Here is a 20,617-nt window from a genome sequence, read left to right on the forward strand (position 1 = left end):
AACTGGTGTGTGGGGCTGGAAGGAGGTGGGGAAGGGAGGTGTGGCTGGTGTGTGTGTGCCAGTGAGGCGAGGACCTGCTGTAAGCTGCAGAGCTGCCTAGTTTGCTTCTTTTCTTCCTGTCGGAGTGGAGTTTGTTGCTGTTCTCTTCTCAGCTGTTGCTGGCTGCAGGCCCTGCTTAACACTAATCCTAATCAGCTGAAGTTCGTGAGTTTTCTTCCATTGGGAGAACTTTCTGTTTTATTGCTGTTTTTTTTTCTTTTCCTTCCCCCTTCCCCCCCCCCCAGTCCCTCTCTCTCTCTCCTTCCCAGTGTGGGAAGGGAAGGGGAACCGAGTTTTTTTTTGGTTTTTGGTTTGTACCTGGAGAGTACTGTTTTGGTTTTTTTTTTCCCCCATCCCACGGGGCGGTGACTAGGGATTCCATAGCGCCGCCTGGTGATGGGCACTGGACGTTTCAAGTTCTGCTTCCTCCAGTGATCCAACAGCGCCACCTGGTGACTACAATAGGACACTACAAGTTTTTGCACCTTCAGTGACCCAACAGCGCCACCTGGTGAACGATACAGGACATTACAAATTTTGCATCTCCAGGGACCCGACGGCGCCCCCTGCTGACTGTGGTTGGAACTGCATCAAAGGGTGCAAAAAATTGAACTGTTTGATTTTCTTCTTGCCGGTTTATCGGTTTTGTTCTTAAAGGGGATTATTGGTGGGTATAGGAATATTGCTTAGTTATTTTACTTGGGTTTTTTGTGTTCCTGTTAATACACACATACCTTTAATAAAGGGCTGTTATTTTCCTTTTCCATAATTTGTTTTCCTTCACTCGAAGCCTCTTAATTTTGGATTTATAATTGCTTGGAAAGAGAAGTTTGGGTCTTTTCCTCCTAATCCATCCTCAGCAAAAGACCCTTGTCTCATTTAAACTGGGACATCTTTTGGCACCCAACGTGAGGCCCAAGAGAGGAAAAGTAGAAAAGGAATAACTACCCTTGTGTGACTTTATATGTGTTTGTGAACCTGTAGGCACCATGAAGTCTAAGATTGCTGCTTTTCTGTGGTATATAATTATGCCAAAATCTATGTCCCACTTGTCGATGTTTTTCAGCTCAGACACTATGACCCTCATTGCAATAAGTATGTTTGAGATCTCACACTGGTTTTATGACATAGCAAACTCAGTACCTGTTATTATTGTCTGTAAGTGCTTCCGAGTGCGTCTAGCTGAGATGAACGGACTGCGCGTTGTCATGTGTGCCAAGTGGAAAGGCTTCGAAGCAGAAAGAGACTACCCATGCTTAGAAGTTTCCAATTCAAAGGGGTAGACATCTAGCTGAGAAGAACATGCCGCGCATCTTCAGATGTGTGCAGCGGAAAGGGCTTCGAAGCATGGGCTGATGTGGACGTTCAGGACTCTGCTTGGTTGAAAGGGTTTCAGCGCACAAGCAGCTGAAAACAAGGCACTACGAGGAAGTGTGCCAAGAGAGAAAGTTTTTAGCGTCTACCCATTCGAATTGTAAACTGTAAGCATTGGCAGTCCCTTTCTGCTTCGAAGTCTTTCCACTTCACACGTACGACAATGCGCTGCACGTTCATCTCAGCTAGACGTACTCTGAAGCGCTTACAGACAAGCGCTTAGCCGCAAGCCGAGAGTGTCGGCTTCAGCCACCGCAGAGTGAGACGAGCCCGGCAAAGCGACCTTGCTGCATTCGCCCTCCTCCTTGCAGCCGACAAGAACGCGCAACGCTCTGTGGAGGGCTGTACAGCTGAAAGGATGCAAGGGGAAACTCACTCCCAGTCGAATGGCAGTGACTTGAAGTTTGCAGTTGGAAGGGGAATGACACTGAAAGCCTTCTCTCTTGGCACACTTTTCTTTGTGAGCTGTAGCGCACAGCGTGGATCTCGGCTGTGCGATTGAGAGTTTTGCTGGTACGTGGAGGGAAGAAGTGCAAATCTTGGTGTGGTGCTTTCTGGTTTCAAGAGAGAGAGATACCTAGCTGTGGGTTTTCCTTTTAGGACATTTGTCATGGGCTCATCTGTTGACCTCTCTAAGGGTATCAAGTCAGATGTGTGGGAACCAAAGAGAAGAAAGGACTCTGCCCGTGTAAGAAGGAAAGTGCCTAGCTCTTGTGTTCAGGGCGTAGCAGAACGGCAGGACGGACAGGGCGAAGGTGGCAGCTTTTTGCCGGTCTCGCTTTCCTGTGTGGCAGCAGCAGAGAGACGTCTCTGGACTGCGCTCAGAGTACATCTAGCTGAGAAGAACATGCCGCGCATCTTCGGCTGTGTGCAGTGGAAAGGGCTTCGAAGCAGAAAAAGACTACCAATGCTTAGAAATTTGCAAATAGAGAGGACTGGTCCTGACAAGTTTTCTGTCTTGAGACACATCTATAGCGCTGCCTTGTACTCAGCGGTTTGGACTAGGGATTCCATAGCGCCGCCTGGTGATGGGCACTGGACGTTTCAAGTTCTGCTTCCTCCAGTGATCCAACAGCGCCACCTGGTGACTACAATAGGACACTACAAGTTTTTGCACCTTCAGTGACCCAACAGCGCCACCTGGTGAACGATACAGGACATTACAAATTTTGCATCTCCAGGGACCCGACGGCGCCCCCTGCTGACTGTGGTTGGAACTGCATCAAAGGGTGCAAAAAAATTGAACTGTTTGATTTTCTTCTTGCCGGTTTATCGGTTTTGTTCTTAAAGGGGATTATTGGTGTGTATAGGAATATTGCTTAGTTATTTTACTTGGGTTTTTTGTGTTCCTGTTAATACACACATACCTTTAATAAAGGGCTGTTATTTTCCCTTTTCCATAATTTGTTTTCCTTCACTCGAAGCCTCTTAATTTTGGATTTATAATTGCTTGGAAAGAGAAGTTTGGGTCTTTTCCTCCTAATCCATCCTCAGCAAAAGACCCTTGTCTCATTTAAACTGGGACATCTTTTGGCACCCAACGTGAGGCCCAAGAGAGGAAAAGTAGAAAAGGAATAACTACCCTTGTGTGACTTTATATGTGTTTGTGAACCTGTAGGCACCATGAAGTCTAAGATTGCTGCTTTTCTGTGGTATATAATTATGCCAAAATCTATGTCCCACTTGTCGATGTTTTTCAGCTCAGACACTATGACCCTCATTGCAATAAGTATGTTTGAGATCTCACACTGGTTTTATGACATAGCAAACTCAGTACCTGTTATTATTGTCTGTAAGTGCTTCCGAGTGCGTCTAGCTGAGATGAACGGACTGCGCGTTGTCATGTGTGCCAAGTGGAAAGGCTTCGAAGCAGAAAGAGACTACCCATGCTTAGAAGTTTCCAATTCAAAGGGGTAGACATCTAGCTGAGAAGAACATGCCGCGCATCTTCAGATGTGTGCAGCGGAAAGGGCTTCGAAGCATGGGCTGATGTGGACGTTCAGGACTCTGCTTGGTTGAAAGGGTTTCAGCGCACAAGCAGCTGAAAACAAGGTACTACCAGGAAGTGTGCCAAGAGAGAAAGTTTTTAGCGTCTGCCCATTCGAATTGGAAACATTGGCAGTCTCTTTCTGCTTCGAAGTTTTTCCGCTTGGCACACGACAATGCGCAGTCCATTCATCTCAGCTAGACGTACTCTGAAGCGTTTACAGACAAGCGCTTAGCCGCAAGTCGAGAGTGTCCGCTTTAGCCACCGCAGAGTGAGACGAACCGGGCAAAGCGACCTTGCTGCATTCGCCCTCCTCCTTGCAGCCGAGAAGAACGCGCAACGCTCTGTGGAGGGCTGTACAGTTGAAAGGATGCAAGGGGAAACTCACTGCCAATCGAATGGCAGTGCCTTGAAGTTTGCAGTTGGAAGGGGAATGACACTGAAAGCCTTCTCTCTTGGCATGCTTCTCTTTGTGAACTGTAGCGCTCAGCGTGGATCTCGGCTGTGCGTTTGAGAGTTTTGCTGGTATGTGGAGGGAAGAAGTGCAATGCTTGGTGTGGTGTTTTGTGGTTTCAAGAGAGAGAGGATACCCAGTTGTGGGTTTTCCTTTTAGGACATTTGGCATGGGCTCATCTGCTGGCCTCCCTAGGAGTATCAAGTCAGACCTGTAGGAACCAAAGAGAAGAAAGGACTCTGCCCGTGTAAGAAGGAAAGTGCCTAGCTCTTGTGTTCAGGGCGTAGCAGAACGGCGGGACGGAGCAGGGCGAAGGTGGCAGCTTTTTGCCGGTCTCGCTTTCCTGTGTGGCAGCAGCAGAGAGACGTCTCTGGACTGCGTCAGAGTACATCTAGCTGAGAAGAACATGCCGCGCATCTTCGGCTGTGTGCAGTGGAAAGGGCTTCGAAGTAGAAAAAGACTACCAATGCTTAGAAATTTGCAAATAGAGAGGACTGGTCCTGACAAGTTTTCTGTCTTGAGACACATCTATAGCGCTGCCTTGTACTCAGCGGCTTGTACCATAAAGTGCTTCCAGGCTCGCAGAATCCTTAGAATTCCCTCTGCCGCGGTCGTACAAAAAAGCGAGACAGGGCAAAACTCCTTAACCCTTTCGCCCTACTCCTCCCGACCCTTCAGCTACACACTGCACACGAGAGCTAGGTGATTTCCGTCTCACATAGACAGCGTCCCTTCTTCTCTTTGGCTCCCAAACATCTGACTTGACACTCCTAGAGAGGCCAGCAGATTAGCCCAGCAGAGAGTGCACCTGGCAAAGCCGTGGGCTGCCAGCTTTCCCAGGAGTATATTATGGGAGGCAGCGTGAAAGGCTTTGCTGAAGTCCAGATAGACCACATCTACAGCCTTCCCCTTGTCCACCAGGCAGGTCAGCTGATCATAAAAGGAGATCAGGTTGGTCAGACAGCATCTTGTGGTGCTCTGTATGGCATCTTGGCTTAATGTTAAAGCTGTGGGCGAGGCGAGGGGCGGTGGCTGAGCAGGGCCAGCGGCGGTGCCGGACGGGGCTGCCCTGGGGGTGCCTTCCACCGTGGGGGTCGCAGCCACGGGACCCGCCCCCACCCTGCGTTGCCCCTCCTGGTGCGCCCCGCCCATCGTTGGGGGCTGCGGTAGGCCCCCGGCCCTTCCCGCGCTGCCGAGGCTGCCGGGGAGGGACAGGGCTGTGCGGGGGGGAAAGGGCTTTGGTCCTTGTGTTCGAGTGCAGCAGTAGGAGGGTGTTCCAGGGCGGTGCAGGGGGGGCCGGGTGACCTCACGGATGGCGCGGTGGGGCCCGAGGGCTGCAGCTCTCAGGGCCTGGCGGTGGGCGGGGTCTGCCTGGGTTTAGAGGGAGAAGCTGGGACTTGGCATGGTGTGATTTGGTGTGTGTGTGTGTGGGGAGGTGTCTGTTTTTCTGCTTTCTTTTTCAACCACTGCGGTGCTGGGCAGAAAAGGCTGGAAAAGAAAGAGTGGCAGTGGCTTCCCAATTCACTTTACAGACATTTGCCACCTTCAGAGGAGGCACTAATCCCCACGCAGCTGAGCAAGGGCTGCGGGGAGTGCAGCAGGGTGCAGCGAGCTGGGGCGGAGCTGTGACTCAGGGGAGGGTGTGCGCAGTCCCTCAAAACCCGCACCTAACCCCAGCCCAAAAGAAGCCCAGAGCGAAGCACCATGAGCCAGTGCAGGTCCCGGGCCCCCCCTGAGAACAGCCCCTGCCTCCTGCTCGCTCCGGCAGCGCCCCTTGGCTGGCGCCGGCCCCTTTCCCCGGCTCGCGCAGCCGCCTGTGGTTCCATGCACCCTTCTGTCCTCTCCCATGCGAGACAGCCCCAGGTGTGGGCAGTGAGGATGACCAAGGAGCGGGACAGCCCCAGGTGTGGGCAGTGAGGATGACAAAGGAGCGGGACAGCCCCAGGTGTGGGCAGTGAGGATGACAAGGGGTGGGCCCTGCTGAGTGGTTATCTGGGCCACTTTTTGTAGGGAGCTTCTGCGGGGGAGCAGTCTTTCAAGGAGTAACGGTGAGGGCGTCTCGCCGAGGCAAGCACCTGAGGTACCTGGATCATCGCTCAAGGAAGGGGCCGAGGGATGAGCCATGTGCCAGGAAGCAGCACAGGAGAGAGGAGCAGCGCACGTGAACAGGTGGGGGAGTACAGAGAAGATGCAGCTCGGACTGGAGGAAGAGCTTGGAGGTTTCTTTTACTGATATGAACATGCAAAGCAGGGAGCGAGGTGGGTTATAAGCACTATAGCTGCTCGGGCAGGTGAGCCAGGACTTAGGGGATGGACTAGCTTTCCTGAGCACCAAAAGTTCCAATTAATTGCCTCTCTCAGGAGCAGTCGAGAGGAGTTTCTACTTTGGGGCTGGGCTACAAAGGAAGGCAGCTGAAACTGCTGTGGGAAGCTTACTGCTGTAACCAGGCAGTAGTTTACACTGAGTTTTTAACTACTAAACCCACTGAGTTTTGTTTTCTCTGTTCCCAAAACCTGCTGGTACTTGTTAAACTGACTTGCTAAGTTGTGCATTGCTCGATAAACCCTTGCCTCTTTCCTTTTCCTAGAGGGATGATTAGTCTTACCTTGGAAGCAAGAGAATGTCCTGGTGTGCGTGCTTTTGCCATTTTTTATCCCAGCTTATCTTCGAGCCTTACTTGATGCTGCGTGTGATTTTTTTCAGCACTATGGGAAGGGCACAACTTGCCATAATATTGGCCTGTTTCCTTCTCTGTGCAAAAGGACATGTTTCAGCAAGTGTGATGGTGCCTGGTGCCACCTGCAGAGCTCTCTGACTGCCTGAGCCCTCTTTTCCTTTTGCTTTTCTTTTGTGGCTTTAATTGGCACCTGGATAAGTTTAGAAGAGCTGTTAAGTTCCTTGCCTGTGTAAATGTGCTGGTAATACCAGGGAGGGAAAGGCTTGAGCTAGGAGCAGAATTTCTGAAGGAAGAATAACAGTAAGCAAATAGCAATTATCCAAGAACTTGGCTGTTTTGAAGGCATCAAAGTTTTATTGCTGCCTGTTGTTTGGCACAGTGTGGCGAGCGGATGGTCTTGGGGAACAGATCTGGAGGAAATTCAGTATGGGTTCTTTGAAGCCAAAGGTGTCCCTCTGCGCATGTCTCCCTCTGCATGAATGCCATCAGTGGGGCTGCCTTTCCCACTCTTGGCATTGCAGTGGCTGTGCTGCTCTACTCAGATCCGATGGGTGGCTTGGGGGTGCTGGATGGCTCTGTCAGAATGGCGAGGTTGGGGTGCCCATCCTTAGGGTTACACTGTGGGTCAGAAGCATTTATTGGTTTTGCTGTTGCAAGATGGAAGAGAATGTGTGCTTCTTAAATCCAAGGACAGCCGAAAGCTAGGAGAGATCCCAAGCAGGTTTGGTGGCACAACAGCAGTTTTAAAAAATCCTAACCCTTAGAGAAATGGCCAGGGAAAATGGTTCCTTGTTTGCAAGGAGAGGGAGCTTGCTGTACTAACTAAGCAGAGTACTCACCTTGGGATGTGCAGGGTGAGGAAATCTCCGTTCTGTGTAGGCTTGAGAAAACGTGTATAGGTACCCGTGTGTGGCATCCGTACAGATGTAGGAAAGGAGATCTGTGACATCCAAGCTGCCAGGGAGCCAAAATATTGTGTGATTGTCTGAAAAAGGCAAAAGCTCTGTCGACCTCTATCGACACCTGTACCAATGGAGATGCAAAATACTTTTTCCTCCTCTCAGCTGAAGACCTCACAAACCTCATCAGAGGTTTGAGAAGGACAGCATTTTGCAGAGGAGATAGAGATAATCAGGGTTGGTTTTTTCATGGTAAAATCTAGGTAACCTGTAGGGATTTTTAGTGTTAATATAGATAATATGCTGCACCTGTGAAAGCATAACCTTATGCTGCAGGTATAGGGATTTATAATGCTGATTTAGAGTATATGCTGCAAGCTGTGAGAACATAGCCTGATGTTGCTAGCATAGAAAATATGCTGCTGTGGGAACACAATTCTAGGTTGCTAACTAGAGGATATGCTGCTATGGGAAATAATTTTATGTTTCAATTCTGAAAACATGATCTGCTGTTCTGATGGCCTTCTGATGATACAGGATGAGAAAGATTTACTAAGAGAAACAGTAGCAAAACTAGATCTAGAAACTAGGGTCTCAGTACCAGCTATCAGGGTGAGAAAGGATGTAAAGTATGCTAAAGAAACAAAGGTCAGAGAAGAGTATTGTTAGAAAACTGTATAAAAGACCAACGCTTGGTTTCAATAAATGGCATTCTCTGATCATCACATTGATGTGCTGAGTCATCCATGCTTGCGCCGAGGGAACCCCACAGTAACCTAGGGATGGAATGAATATTTTGGGCCTAAAATCAGAGGTAAACTATAGGGGTCAGAGTGTATATTTTGAGTGTAATAGCTCAGATAGTTGTTGGAGGTAACCTGGATGAGGAAGAGGAGTTTAAAAGGTGGAAGGAAGCAATATCTGGCAACATAGGCCAGATAGCATCAGACAGACAGACTGTCTGTTAGATTGTGAGCTCTCTCTCTTGCTGGGGGAGAGCAGGTTTCTCTGATTGGCCAAAGTCCAGTTAGAGGCAGTTAGTTTTCCCAATTAAGAACTTAGTAGTTATCTAAAGATGCATGTATCCCCCCCATTATGTATATCAATCTTAAATCCTATCCAATACCCTGTCCAAGTTTATATATACACCTATCCCCTTTTTCCAGAACCTTCCTTATCTGCCTATAAAACCCCTCCATTTTGTGAAATAAAGTTAGATCAGCCTTAGCACCCACAGCTGGTGTCTCTGTGTGATTTGACCCCTGAGCTCGGCCGATACACCACCAGGCACAATGAAAGAAACTGCAGCTCAGCTGTGAACCCCTGCCAGTCTGAGGTGATCCAGAAACCCCAAACCGTGATAGATAGTCTTTTCCCTAGGAAGGAAAGCATGTAGCCCTGTGATTGAAGGTGTAGATGACAGGCTGCCTAGGGGAGGTAAAGGACAGCAAGACTTTTCTGTCCTGACCCTTTCTGTACAAACAGGTGAAAGAGGCCATCGGCACAAGTGTGGAGAAGAGCCAGGTGAACACTGGTGAGCAAGATGAGCGTGGACTCCTTGACAGAAGTAGATGTTCCTTTTCTGGTGAGCTACAAACATGCCTAGTATTTTGCGACAAGGTTGGGTGGTCTTGGGCTGGCCTTGTGAGTAATCCCGAAGTATTACAGGGCTCAGCGATGGAGCATGTGCCTTTTCTATTTACAGATGCTGCCCAGGTCGCTTTTGGAAAGAGAGGAGAATTCCAGGTGAGTCGGGGCGGTGGCAGGAGGAGCAGGGGTGCCCTGAGCTTTCCAAAATGCCACGTAACTTTGTCCGTCACTCACCCAGATATCCCGTGCGATGCCAGCCGCAGCCTCTGGCATGGGCAGAGGCGGCAGGACTCCGTCCGGAGCCGGTGAGCCGAGGACCTCGGTGCAGCTGGGAGAGTGTGAGTATGGGAATTGTTGGGGTTTGGCTGAGCTGCTGCTAAGCTCCTGAAGTGATTGTGGTTTTGTTTCTTGTAGCTGACAAGGAGAATAAGCCAGCGTCTGCAGGAACCTCTGAGGTAGCCGAGATGACCTTTCCTGTGTGTTGAAGAAGGATTCACAACCCCAGCTGTCATAAAGATAAGTGGAGGGCTGTGACCCGGAGAAGGGAGGAGAGCAGGGTACCGGGTTGGGAATTTCTGGGATCGATTTAGAAATTAGCGTAAGGAGAGAGGGATGTCCAGTAACAGGCCCCTAGTGCACAAAGAGGGAGTGGCTTGCTTTGGAGCACAACACCGGGCCGTGCAGGGCAGAGCAATTCCGGTCTGCGTCACACAGTTTGTCTAGTCCGTCTTGCGTGTCTTGCGGGTTCCTCGGATCAGCCGTCTTTGCGTTCTGTCCCAAAGGGGCTTAAGGGAAGCGTGGGGCGTCATCCCCGGGGTCTCGAATGTCTCCTCGGCACGGTGCCGATATCGTCCGTTCCTCGACTCGCAATCTTGCATCGAAATCGCATCTTGGAATTTTACAGTCGGGTGTCTTCTCCGGCCACATTTCAGGCTGCGTCGTCAGCTGTCCCCCCAGTCTTACATCCCGAACGTAGCGTTCTCACACATCCCTCTTTGCGGTTTTGACAGGCCCTTCTTGCCCAAGGTAGTTCTCTTTGAGTCTTTCCAGAGGTTGCCGTAGGGCATTCTCAGCTCGGAGACGCAGTCGCGTAGGTCATCTTGCTCAACAGCATCTCGGTTCTCGGAGTTCTGCTGCTTGCCGAGAACTGTCTCTCATCATTCTGCTGCATGTTTGTAATGTTACGTGTCAGGTGGGCATGTGTTTGTCCCGAAGCTGCTCTGCTCTGATGTTAGATGAGGGGGCGGGGGGTTGCAGGTACGTGATATCATAAAAGTTGCAGGTAATCCAACCTGCAGGAGGTTGAGGGTAAGTCATTTCTTCCCTAAGAGGAAAGGGGTTTTGTTTGCTTGCAGGAGTCCCGTGCTGAAATTGCCAGTCTGACTGCCAAAACTGAATACAAACAAAGATTCCTCTGAGGCAAAGCTTCCATCACAGAAAGCTCCCGCTGTCCATGGAGTATCCAGGAGGGCCTACAACCTTGACTACTGACCCCGTGGGTAAGCACTTTCTTTCCTGAGAGAATTGGCTGTCGTTCACTTGTAGGAATCCTGTGCCGAAATTGCCAGTCTCACCCCCGAATTGAATATGGACGAAGATTCCTCCAAAACAAGAGGTGCAAGGACAGAAACCTCCTGCTGCCCATGGATTGCCCAGGCTGGGCCACCAACTGCACTGGAGACCCCCAAGGTAAACACTTTCTTTCCTGGGACAAAAGGCTATTGTTCGCTTGCCAGGATCATGCGCTGAAATTCCAAGTATGACTGCCAAAATTGAGTTTGGATGAAGATTCCTCCAAGACAGAAGGTGACTGGACAGAAAGCTCTTGCTTCCCATAGAATGCCAAGGGCAGCCCACAACTAGGACCCTTGACCCTGGGGATAAGCACTATCTTTCCTGGGAGAAAAGGCTGTTGTTCGCATGCAGGAATCCTGTGCTGAAATTGCCACTCTGACTGCAAAATTGAATACAAACGAAGATTCATCCCAGACAGAAGGGGGCAGGACAGAAACCTCATGCTGCCCGTGGATTGCCCAGGCTGGCCCACCAACCGCACCTGAGAGCCCGAGGGTAAGCACTTTCTTTCCTGGGAGAAAGGGCCGTTGTTCCCTTGCAGGAATCCTACACTGAAAGTACCAGTCGGTCTTCAAAATTGAATCCAGACAAAGATTCCTCCAGGAAAGAAGGTGGCTGGACAGAAATCTCCTGCTGCCAATGGAGTGTGGAGGCCAGCCTACAACCTGGACTTTGACCCCGAGTGTAAACACTTTCTTTCCCAGGAGAAAGGGCTGTTGTTCGCTCAGAGATAACCTGTGTTGAAATTGCCAGTCCGAGTCCAAAATGGAATACGAATGAAGATTCTTCCCAGATAAAAGGTGCCAATCGAGAAATCTCTTGTTGCCCATGGAGTGCCCAGGCCGGTCCACCAAATACTCATAACAGCCAAAGGCTACAGGCTTTCTTTCCCGGGAGAAAGGGCTGTTGTTCTCCTGCAAGAGTCCAGCGGTGAAACTGCCAGTCTGACTGCCAAAATTGAATACAAACAAAGGTTCCTCCCAAACTGAAAGTGGCTGGGCAGAACGCTCCTGTTGTTCATGGAGGGCCCAGGCTGGCCTACAAACCAGACCCTTGAAAACAACAGTAAGCATTTTCTTTCCTGGGAGAAAGAAAGGAATCCTTGAAGGAATCCTACGCTAAAATTGCCAATCTGACTCGAAACTTCAAGATGAACAAAGATTCCTCCTAGACAAGAGGTGCAATGAGAGAAAGATCCTGCTGCCCATGGATTATCCAGGCTGGCCCAGAAACTGAACTTGAGAATCTGAGGGTAAGCACACCCATTCCCGGGAGAAAGGGCTGTCGTTCGCTTGCTGGAGTGCTGCGCTGAAATTGCCGATCTGAATGCCAAAATTGAATACGAACAAAGGTTTCTCCCAGACAGAAGGTGGCTGGGCTCCTGCTGCCCGTGGAGTGCCCAGAACAGCCTAAAACCCAGGCCCTTGACTCTGAGGGTAAGCACTTTCTTTCCTGGGAGAAAGGGCCGTCATTCGCTTGCAGGAGTCCTGCGCTGAAATAGCAAGTCTGACTAATGAATCTAAACACCGATGAAGATTTCTCCCAGGGAGAAGGTGGCAAGACAGAAAGGTTCTGCTACCCATGGAGTGGCCAGGCTGGCCCACTAACTACACCTGAGACCCCCAGGGTAAGCACTTTCTTTCCTGAGAGAACAGGCTTTTGTTTGCTTGCAGGAGTGCCGCACTGAAATTGCCAGTCGGACACCAAAATTCAAAACGAACAAAGATTGCTGCCAGACAAAATACGCAAGGAGACAAAACTCCTGGTGTCCATGGAGTGCCAAGGCCAGCCCACCAACTGCACTTGAGACCCTGAGACTAAGCACTTTGATTCCTGGGAGAAAGGCTTGTTGTTCACTTACAGGAATCCTGCACTGATATTGCTACTCAGAGTCCCAAACTGACTACAAATGAAGATTCCTCCCAGACAAGAGGTGCCATCAGAGAAAGCTCCTGCTTCCCACAGATTTCCCAGACCAGCCCACCAGCTGCACCTAAGCCTCTGAGGGTAAGCATTTTCTTTCCTAGGAGAAAGCGCTGTAGTTCGCTTGCAATAATCCTGTGCTGAAATTGCTAGTCTGACAACAAAATGGAATAGGAATGAAGATTGCTCCCAAACAAAAGGAGCCATCACAAAAAGTTCCTGTTTCCCTTGGAGGGCCCAGGCTGCCCCACAAAGTGCACATAAGACCTTGAGGGTAAGCACTTTCTGTCCTAGCAGAAAGGACTTCCGTTCACTTGCAGGAGCCCTGCGCTGAAATTCCCAGTCCAACTGCAAAAATTGAAGACAAACAAAGATTCCTCCCAGACAGAAGGTGGCCGGGCCAAAAGCTCCTTGTACCCGTGGAGTGCCCGGGTCGACCTACAACCCAGACCTTAAAGCCAAGGGTAAGCACTTCCTTTTCTGGGAGAAAGGCCTGTTGTTCGCTTGCAGGAATCCTGCACTGATATTGCTTCTCTGACTTCAAAATGGAATAAGAACAAAGATTCCTCCCAGACAAGAGGTGCCATCACAGAAAGCTCCTGTTGCCCATGGAGTGCCCAGGCTACCATACCAACTGCACTGTGGACCCTGAGGGTAACCTCTTTCTTTCCTGGGAGAACGGGCTGTTGTTCACTTGCAGGAATTCTGTGATGAAATTTCTAGTCTGACTCCAAAATTGAATACGGACAAAGATTCCTCCCAATCAAAATGTGCAGAGAGAAAGCTCCTGCTGCCCATGTAGATCCCAGGCTGGCCCACAACCTGGACATTTTACCCTGAGGGTAAGCATCTTCTTTTCTGGGAGAATGGCTTGTTGTTTGCTTGCAGGAATCGTGCACTGAAATTGCCAGTGCGATTCCAAAATTAAATTCAGACGAAGATTCCTCTCAAACAGAAGGTGGCTTGACAGGTAGCTGCTGCCGCCCATAGAGTTCCCAGGCTGACCCACCAAGTGCACCTGATACCCCTAGGATAAGCACTTTCCTTCCTGCGAGAAAGGGCTTTTGTTCGCTTGAAGAAATCCTGCGCTGAAAGTGCCACTCTGACTCCAAAGTTCAATACGAGCAAAGATTCCTGCCAGACAAAAGGTGCAAGGACAGAAAGCTCCTGCTGCCCATGGAGTGCTGAGGATGCCCTACCAACCTGGACATTTTACCCTGAGGGTAAGCACGTTCTTTTCTGGGAGAATGGCTTGTTGTTTGCTTGCAGGAATCCTGCAATGATGTTGCTACTCGGACTCCAAAATTGAATAAGAACAAAGATTCCTTCCAGACAAGAGGTGCCATCGCAGAAAGCTTCTGCTGCCCGTGGAGCGCCCAGACAGGCCCACCAACTGCAACTAAGCCCCCGAGGGTAAGCGTTTTGCTTTCCTGGGAGAAAGGGCTTTTGTTTGCTTGCAGGAATCCTGTGCCAAAATTGCCAGTCTGAATGCCAAAATGAAATATGGACAAAGATTCCTCCCCAGTCAAAATGTGCAGAGAGAAAGCTCTTGCTGCCCATGTAGATCCCAAGCTGTCCCACAGCCTGGGCATTTTACCCTGAGGGTAAGCACTTTCTTTCCTGGGAGAACGGGCTGTTGTTTGCTGTCAGGGGTGGACCAGAAGAGGCCTACAGAGAGTGGCGAGAGATGCAAAAGAACTACAAAGAAGGCTCAGAAGAAGAGATCTCTATCGAAGTCTCCTAGTAACTGCAGCTGCGCAGAACTGCTTGGGACCCAGCTACAAGGCCGCAGCCTTGCAGCTTTTGCAGATTCCCATGTCTCTGCCCCCAGGACAATCCTTCCATTCTTCCCTAAGCTCTCCCTTCCCCTGGCGTGACCAGACATATTCTATGCAGCCTATCCCTCCAAGTTCACTTATCACTAGCTCACGGGATTTGAGGTTCCCCAGCAAGAAACCCACCTCTATTCCTGAACCTTCTGTATCCCCCTGTATATAAATTGTCTTCTTGTTTTAATAAACGCCATTTTGTGGGTCACATACACTTGTGTGTGTGTCCTGTTTCCCATACAAGATGTGCCACTGGGTCTGTCGCGGGACCGAACCCCACCCGCGATAAATGGCGCTCTGAACGTGGAGCTCGAACTCATCTTTCTTATATTAAGAGAGATCTTGGCTCCCGTGAGCTACTGATAGACTTGGATTTCCGGAGTCCGGTCTATCCCAAAGACCCCACTCACAGAAGCCACGAGTGGGCTTTGCCCACTCAGTCTTCAGCCGCTGTTACTGCGAGAAACCAGCTGCGTGAGACCCCGGTGCTGGGACAGCCCGTGCCGAGCGAGAGGAACCGGGACCGTGCGCCGCTGCCACCCGAGCAGCGCAGCTGCCCCCCCACCCCTGCCGCCCGGGCAGCCGCCGCTTTGGACGGCACCACCACGCCGAGCCGCCGCGGAACCGCGCCGCGCCGGGAACCAGCGCCCAGCCCCCCTCCACGCCGGGACCCCAGCAGTGCCTCAGCGGAACCGCCCAGGCTCCCGCGATCCCCACGCCCCCGCACACGCCGCTGGGAATCGTAGTCGCAGCCCGCTCCAGCGTCAGACTGCGTTTGGAGGACCGCCTCGCTGAAGATAGCCTGTGAGTGATCCCAGAATCCTTTTCTTTTACTTTCAATATGGGCAACACACTTTCCAACTCAGAAAAGCAGTTTTATAAACGCATTAAAGCCATACTACTCTTTGAGGGTCACCCCATAGATAAAAAGTCCCTCAAAGCTTTAACGAAATGGCTTTCCAAGAACAAGCTCATTTCCCCAGATTTATTAACCTATCGGCGGTGGTACAAGCTAGGAGACACGCTGGGACATGCCTTTGAACAGGGCGATAAAAATGCAGGTCTCTCTCTCATGTCGTGGCGTGCCATCCTTCCACATTTGAAAAACCAGAGACATGCCAAAAGTAACGACGAGAGCCCTACTCTTCCATCCAAAAAGCCTGAAAAAACTACCAAACCCTGCCCACCGCCCTCACAAGATGGCGCTGAGAGCCACCCCCCCCACCCTAAAGCGCGTGAAACAGCTAGACACGCCCCCACCCCGGGATGAGGTCAGCGCACAAAGTGACTCTAGCCCTGACTCCACGCCCCCTCATTCCCCGAGACCACGCAGCGCCCGCCCCGGGGGGAGGAGCCGGAGGCTGCGTTTCTCTGACTGCGCCCATGGATCCCATGCCGCGAGTAGAAACCCTGCAACAACAGACACTCCAGCCGGTAGCAACACAGGCTGTGACTCCCCTACCGCAAGCAATAAGTGGCAGGGTCCGAGAAAGCAGGCAGAAGATGCAGGGGACTTGGAATTACTGAAAGTTTTCCTGATTTTCCGAGAAAGCAATTGGGACCCCGAATGGGAACCGGTCCCATACCCCATCCTACGGGACGCGAAAAAAGCGGTTACAGACTATGGTTTAAATTCTCCTTTTGTTTCTGGAATGCTAGATTCCTTATTTGCAGCATACACCCTGACACCAACTGATATACGGGTAATTACAAAGGGATTTTAAACCTAATGCAGTATTCCCTCTTTGAACAAGAGTGGAAAAAACTCATAAGGCAATATGCTGAGAACTCACACCATGCACTGCGAGTGCCTGTGGAAGATTTAATTAATGAATTGTACGGGGAGGGTCCCTACTCCTCCAGCAGAATGCAGGCAAGGATACCCTTCGGCAGGCTAGATAAAACAAAAAGCCTGGCTTTAGAAGCCATCAAGGCTGTGGCAGAGGCCACAACCACTTCTCCTTCGTTTGCACACATACAGCAAGGCCTTAAAGAACCCTTTTATGACTTTGCTACCAGGCTGAGGGAAGCAATAGCTCGGCAAGTGAAACCTTTAGAGGCCCAAGATGCCCTGTTTATCCGATTAGCTATAGAACAGGCTAACCGAGATTGTCAGCCTGTTCTCCGTTCCTTGGTGAACCCCACACCCATGTCAATGATACAAGCCTGTAAAGACGTTGGCTCAAGCAAATATGAAAGCAAAATAATAGCAGATGCATTGATTGAGGCAGAACCAGTCAGAGTACAAGCCATCACAGAAGCAATTATGGAGGCACACAGAGCTAATAGTGTGTGCTACAAATGCCAGCAGGCAGGACACTTTACACGAGACTGCCCTAACCCAGATCCTAGCCCCAAGTTTCCTAGGACCCTGTGTCCCATATGCAAGAAGGGGTATCACTGGGCACGCTACTGCCGCTCCATTTTCAACAGAGATGGGGAGCCATCCGAGCCAAGGGATGAGGATCACCTTAGCCAAAGCTACCAACACAAACACAATGTGCCTTTCCCTCGACAGCGTGAGTCATCCTTTTAAAAGCTGTCTCGTGGGTATACCTGAGTGGAACAGGTTTATCCAAAACACTTCCCTTGTAGATAATTTCCTTCCTTCCCCAGACACTATTTCCCAAACTCTCCTACGTCTAGGTACCCTAGATACAGATCCCCAAGAATTAGATCTCTTAGGCTCATCTGTAGCTACCACTTGCTTTAGCTTCACACCCACTACTAATCGCCTTACCCTAGAACCTAACATATCCCCCAACTCTTCCATCTATACTATCACCACCGCATGGTGCAATTACTCCCAACCTTACCCTCTTCCCACTGAACGTTTCTTTAGACCCACAAAACTGCCTTCCACCTACTTTCTTATCTGTGGTGATAGAACGTGGCAAGGCATCCTGAAAAATCCAGTGGGAGGACCATATACCATTGGAAAACTTACTCTGTACAACCCAGCTAAATTGCAAATAATCAGGAACCAAATTTCTGACAGACCCAAACTCATTCGAAACAAAAGATCCTACATTTTAATGCGCACCAAATCTAGACCACTCCCAGTCGCGCCTGATTCTAAACCACGGGCACGCAAAGTCCCTCAAAACAATCCAACCAAAGAGGATAAACTAAACATCCATGTTCCACCAGACTGTGACCCCAAATTTCAAACTTGGTCCCATACTCAGAGATTCTGGGGTAGTTTTCCACTTGCCAACATTGGTGCAGCCAAAGCCCTCTCCACTCTAGCCCACATAGCCTGCTGGATGGCCAGCGAAGCCAATGCCACTTCCCTTGCCATTGGGAGCCTGCTAGCAGACACTCTGAAAATCAAAGAAGCTACTCTCCAAAATAGAGCAGCCATTGACGTTTTACTTCTTGCCCACGGCCATGGTTGCCAAGAATTTGAAGGGCTGTGTTGTCTGAACTTCTCAGACCACTCTGAGAGTGTGTTCCAAAGCATCAACACTCTAAAACAACTGGTTAATGACATCACCATAAACCAAGACAAAGGTTTTTCAGGTCTCTTTAGCTGGCTTCACTTTCCTTCTCTTTCTGATTGGGCCAACAAGATTGTTAAAGGAATCATTTTGTTTCTAATTATCACTTTCTCCATCCTTGTCTTCCTTCTCTGTCTAATTTTTTGTGTTAAAAAATACATAACTAAAAGTTTTTCCCAAGCTTTTCCAGTCTTGAAAAACAGAGAAGGGGGAAATGTCAGGGGTGGACCAGAAGAGGCCTACAGGAGTGGCGAGAGATGCAAAAGAACTACAAAGAAGGCTCAGAAGAAGAGATCTCTATCGAAGTCTCCTAGTAACTGCAGCTGCGCAGAACTGCTTGGGACCCAGCTACAAGGCCGCAGCCTTGCAGCTTTTGCAGATTCCCATGTCTCTGCCCCCAGGACAATCCTTCCATTCTTCCCTAAGCTCTCCCTTCCCCTGGCGTGACCAGACATATTCTATGCAGCCTATCCCTCCAAGTTCACTTATCACTAGCTCACGGGATTTGAGGTTCCCCAGCAAGAAACCCACCTCTATTCCTGAACCTTCTGTATCCCCCTGTATATAAACTGTCTTCTTGTTTTAATAAACGCCATTTTGTGGGTCACATACACTTGTGTGTGTGTCCTGTTTCCCATACAAGATGTGCCGCTGGGTCTGTCGTGGGACCGAACCCCACCCGCGATAGTTTGCTTGCAAGAATCTCGTGCTAATGTTGCTACTCTGCCTCCAAAGTTCAGTAAGAACAAAGATTTCTCCCAGAGCAAAGGTGCAAGGAGAGAAAGCTCCTGCTGCCCATGGATTGCCCAGGCTGGCCCACTACACCTGAGAGCCCCAGGGTAAGCACTTTCTTTCCTGCGTGAAAGGGCTGTTTTTTTCCTTGCACGAGTCCTGCGCCAAAATTGCCAGTCTGACTACAAAATTGAATACAAAAGAAGATTTGTTTCAGAGAGAAGGTGGCTGGACAGAAAGCTCCTGCTGAAAATGGAGTGTGGAGGCTGGCCTACAACCTGGACCTTTGACCCTGGGGGTACTCACTCTCTTTCCTGGGAGAAAGGCCTGTTGTTTGCAGGAAGAATCCTACGCTAAAGTTGCCAGGGAGACTACAAAATTGAATCCAATGGAAGTTTCCTTCAAGACAAAATGTTGCTGGAGAGAAAGCTCCTGCTGCCTGTGGAGTGCCCAGGCTGGCCCAAAACCTGGATGTTTTTCCCTGAGGGTAAGCTGTCATAGTTCCGATTTTAGCAAAGAAATTTTCTTTCTTTTCCCCCTGCCATGTGTGTGTGCTCTGTATATGGGCCATTAGTTGAACAAAGGAATTGGCTCTGGCCCACTAATGGCCGAGATTAGTTTCCTTGACAACGAAGGGGGGAGTTGGCTGCGGTGTGACTGGAAGGGGGTGGAGGCTGTGGGGAGAGGGGAGTCTCTCTCTCTGCCGGGAGGAGAGCCTGCTGCGGGCTGCAGACACTGCTGGGTTCCTTTGTGTCTTTCCTGTTGGAGGGGAGTTCTGGCTGCTGCTCTTGGCTCAACTGTGGCTGGCTGCAGGCCCTGCTTACAACGGACCCTAATCAGCTGAAGTTTGTGAGTTTTCTTTCATTGGGAGAACTTTCTGTTTTATTGCTGTTGTTTTCCTTTCCCTTCTTCCCCCCCACCTACCTGTCAGCATTTGAAACTTCTCTATAAGCCCTTGTGTCTTCCAATAAAGCCTGGCATTTGTTCCATCCCACATTAGTGTCATTGTCTGGTCCGTGGGACTGTTTCTTTATTATATTAGTACAACTGCTACATTTGGCAGCCAGAGATAACCTTGGAATATGAGTAGCAGGAAAATGCTGACCTTGCTCCTCCGCCCTCTAGTGCCGGTAGGCCCACCAACCGCCTGCATCCCCCCTGGAAAAAAAGAACAAAAACACGCTCACAGAATGACCAGTGTCAAAAAGGGCCAGAGAAAACCTTGGATTCTGGCTGGCAGGAAAATGCTGACCTTGCTCGGCTGCGCTCCGGTGCCGATAGCCCAAACCAAGGCTTGCATCCCACCTCGAAACAAAAGAGCAAAAACACACTCACAGAATGACCACCGACAAGAAGGGCAGAGATAACCATGGATCATGACTGGAAAGAAAATGCTCACCTTGCTTGTCTGCCCTCTGGTACCGATAGCCTCAACAACCGCCTGCATTCCACCTCGAAAGAAAGAGCAAAAACACGCTCACAAAATGACCACTGAGAAGAAGGGCCAGAGATAACTCTGGATACAGGCTGGCTGGAAAATGCTGACCTTGCTCGTCTGCACTCCGGTGCCGATAGCCCAAACCAATGCTTGCATCCCACCTTGAAAGAAAGAACAAAAAGAGGCTCACACAATGACCTCTGACAAGAAGTGCTTGGAAGAACTGCAAAGACAGACCCACAAGAATCTTCCATGGGGGATATGCTACGCTCTGCCCTGCACACCCTAGTGCTGCCCGTAAAACTCAGCCGCTTTGCTTCCCTCTCGTAAGAAACTTCATCTTAAACATCCCGTTCCCTACACTCATTTCAAAAGCCCTCCCGGCAATTCCTAAGCCTCTACCCGGCTCTCACCCTCTCTCTGCCTCAGAGCCCTCCACTTATCTTGCAGAGAGACGAGCCTGTCAATCCACCTTTCAAAAGCATCGGCCTTCAGCTGCCTCAGGGCTTCCTGTAGTCCCTGGGTTCTTCTCTTCCTCAACTCCAAGAAAGGAAACCAAAATCAGAGTATGACTTTAGCAGCACATTGGCCAAACCCCA

The 20,617-nt window shown here is 50.0% G+C and overlaps 1 protein-coding gene and 1 long non-coding RNA gene across 16 annotated transcripts in view; both read left to right on the plus strand.

Moving 5' to 3' along the window:
• LOC126649948 (uncharacterized) overlaps positions 1 to 11,680 on the plus strand; it is a 32,800-nt gene extending 21,120 nt beyond the window's left edge. For all 10 annotated transcript variants that reach the window (XR_007631200.1, XR_007631201.1, XR_007631204.1 and 7 more), the window contains 4 exons: positions 8,917 to 9,016; positions 9,137 to 9,177; positions 9,279 to 9,359; positions 9,436 to 11,680. This is a non-coding gene — a long non-coding RNA (uncharacterized LOC126649948). The remainder of the gene's footprint in view (positions 1 to 8,916; positions 9,017 to 9,136; positions 9,178 to 9,278; positions 9,360 to 9,435) is intronic.
• Positions 11,681 to 11,703: 23 nt separating this feature from the next.
• LOC126649944 (uncharacterized) lies at positions 11,704 to 18,459 on the plus strand. Of its 6 annotated transcripts, XM_050334339.1 has the most exons (5): positions 11,704 to 12,223; positions 12,460 to 12,603; positions 12,840 to 12,983; positions 13,789 to 13,932; positions 14,170 to 18,459. In XM_050334339.1, exons 1-5 carry the CDS (start codon positions 12,110 to 12,112, stop codon positions 14,515 to 14,517), a joined length of 894 nt encoding a protein of 297 aa, XP_050190296.1. In that variant the 5' UTR covers positions 11,704 to 12,109; the 3' UTR covers positions 14,518 to 18,459. The 6 variants fall into 6 exon arrangements, with proteins under 6 accessions (XP_050190296.1, XP_050190293.1, XP_050190292.1 ...); XM_050334336.1 differs by having other exon boundaries at positions 11,704 to 13,932; XM_050334335.1 differs by having other exon boundaries at positions 11,704 to 12,983; positions 13,789 to 18,459.
• Positions 18,460 to 20,617: the final 2,158 nt, after the last annotated feature.

The sequence above is a fragment of the Myiozetetes cayanensis genome, unplaced genomic scaffold (assembly GCF_022539395.1).
Source record: "Myiozetetes cayanensis isolate MyiCay16 unplaced genomic scaffold, myiCay2020 scf52, whole genome shotgun sequence".
Classification (NCBI taxonomy): Eukaryota; Metazoa; Chordata; class Aves; order Passeriformes; family Tyrannidae; genus Myiozetetes; species Myiozetetes cayanensis.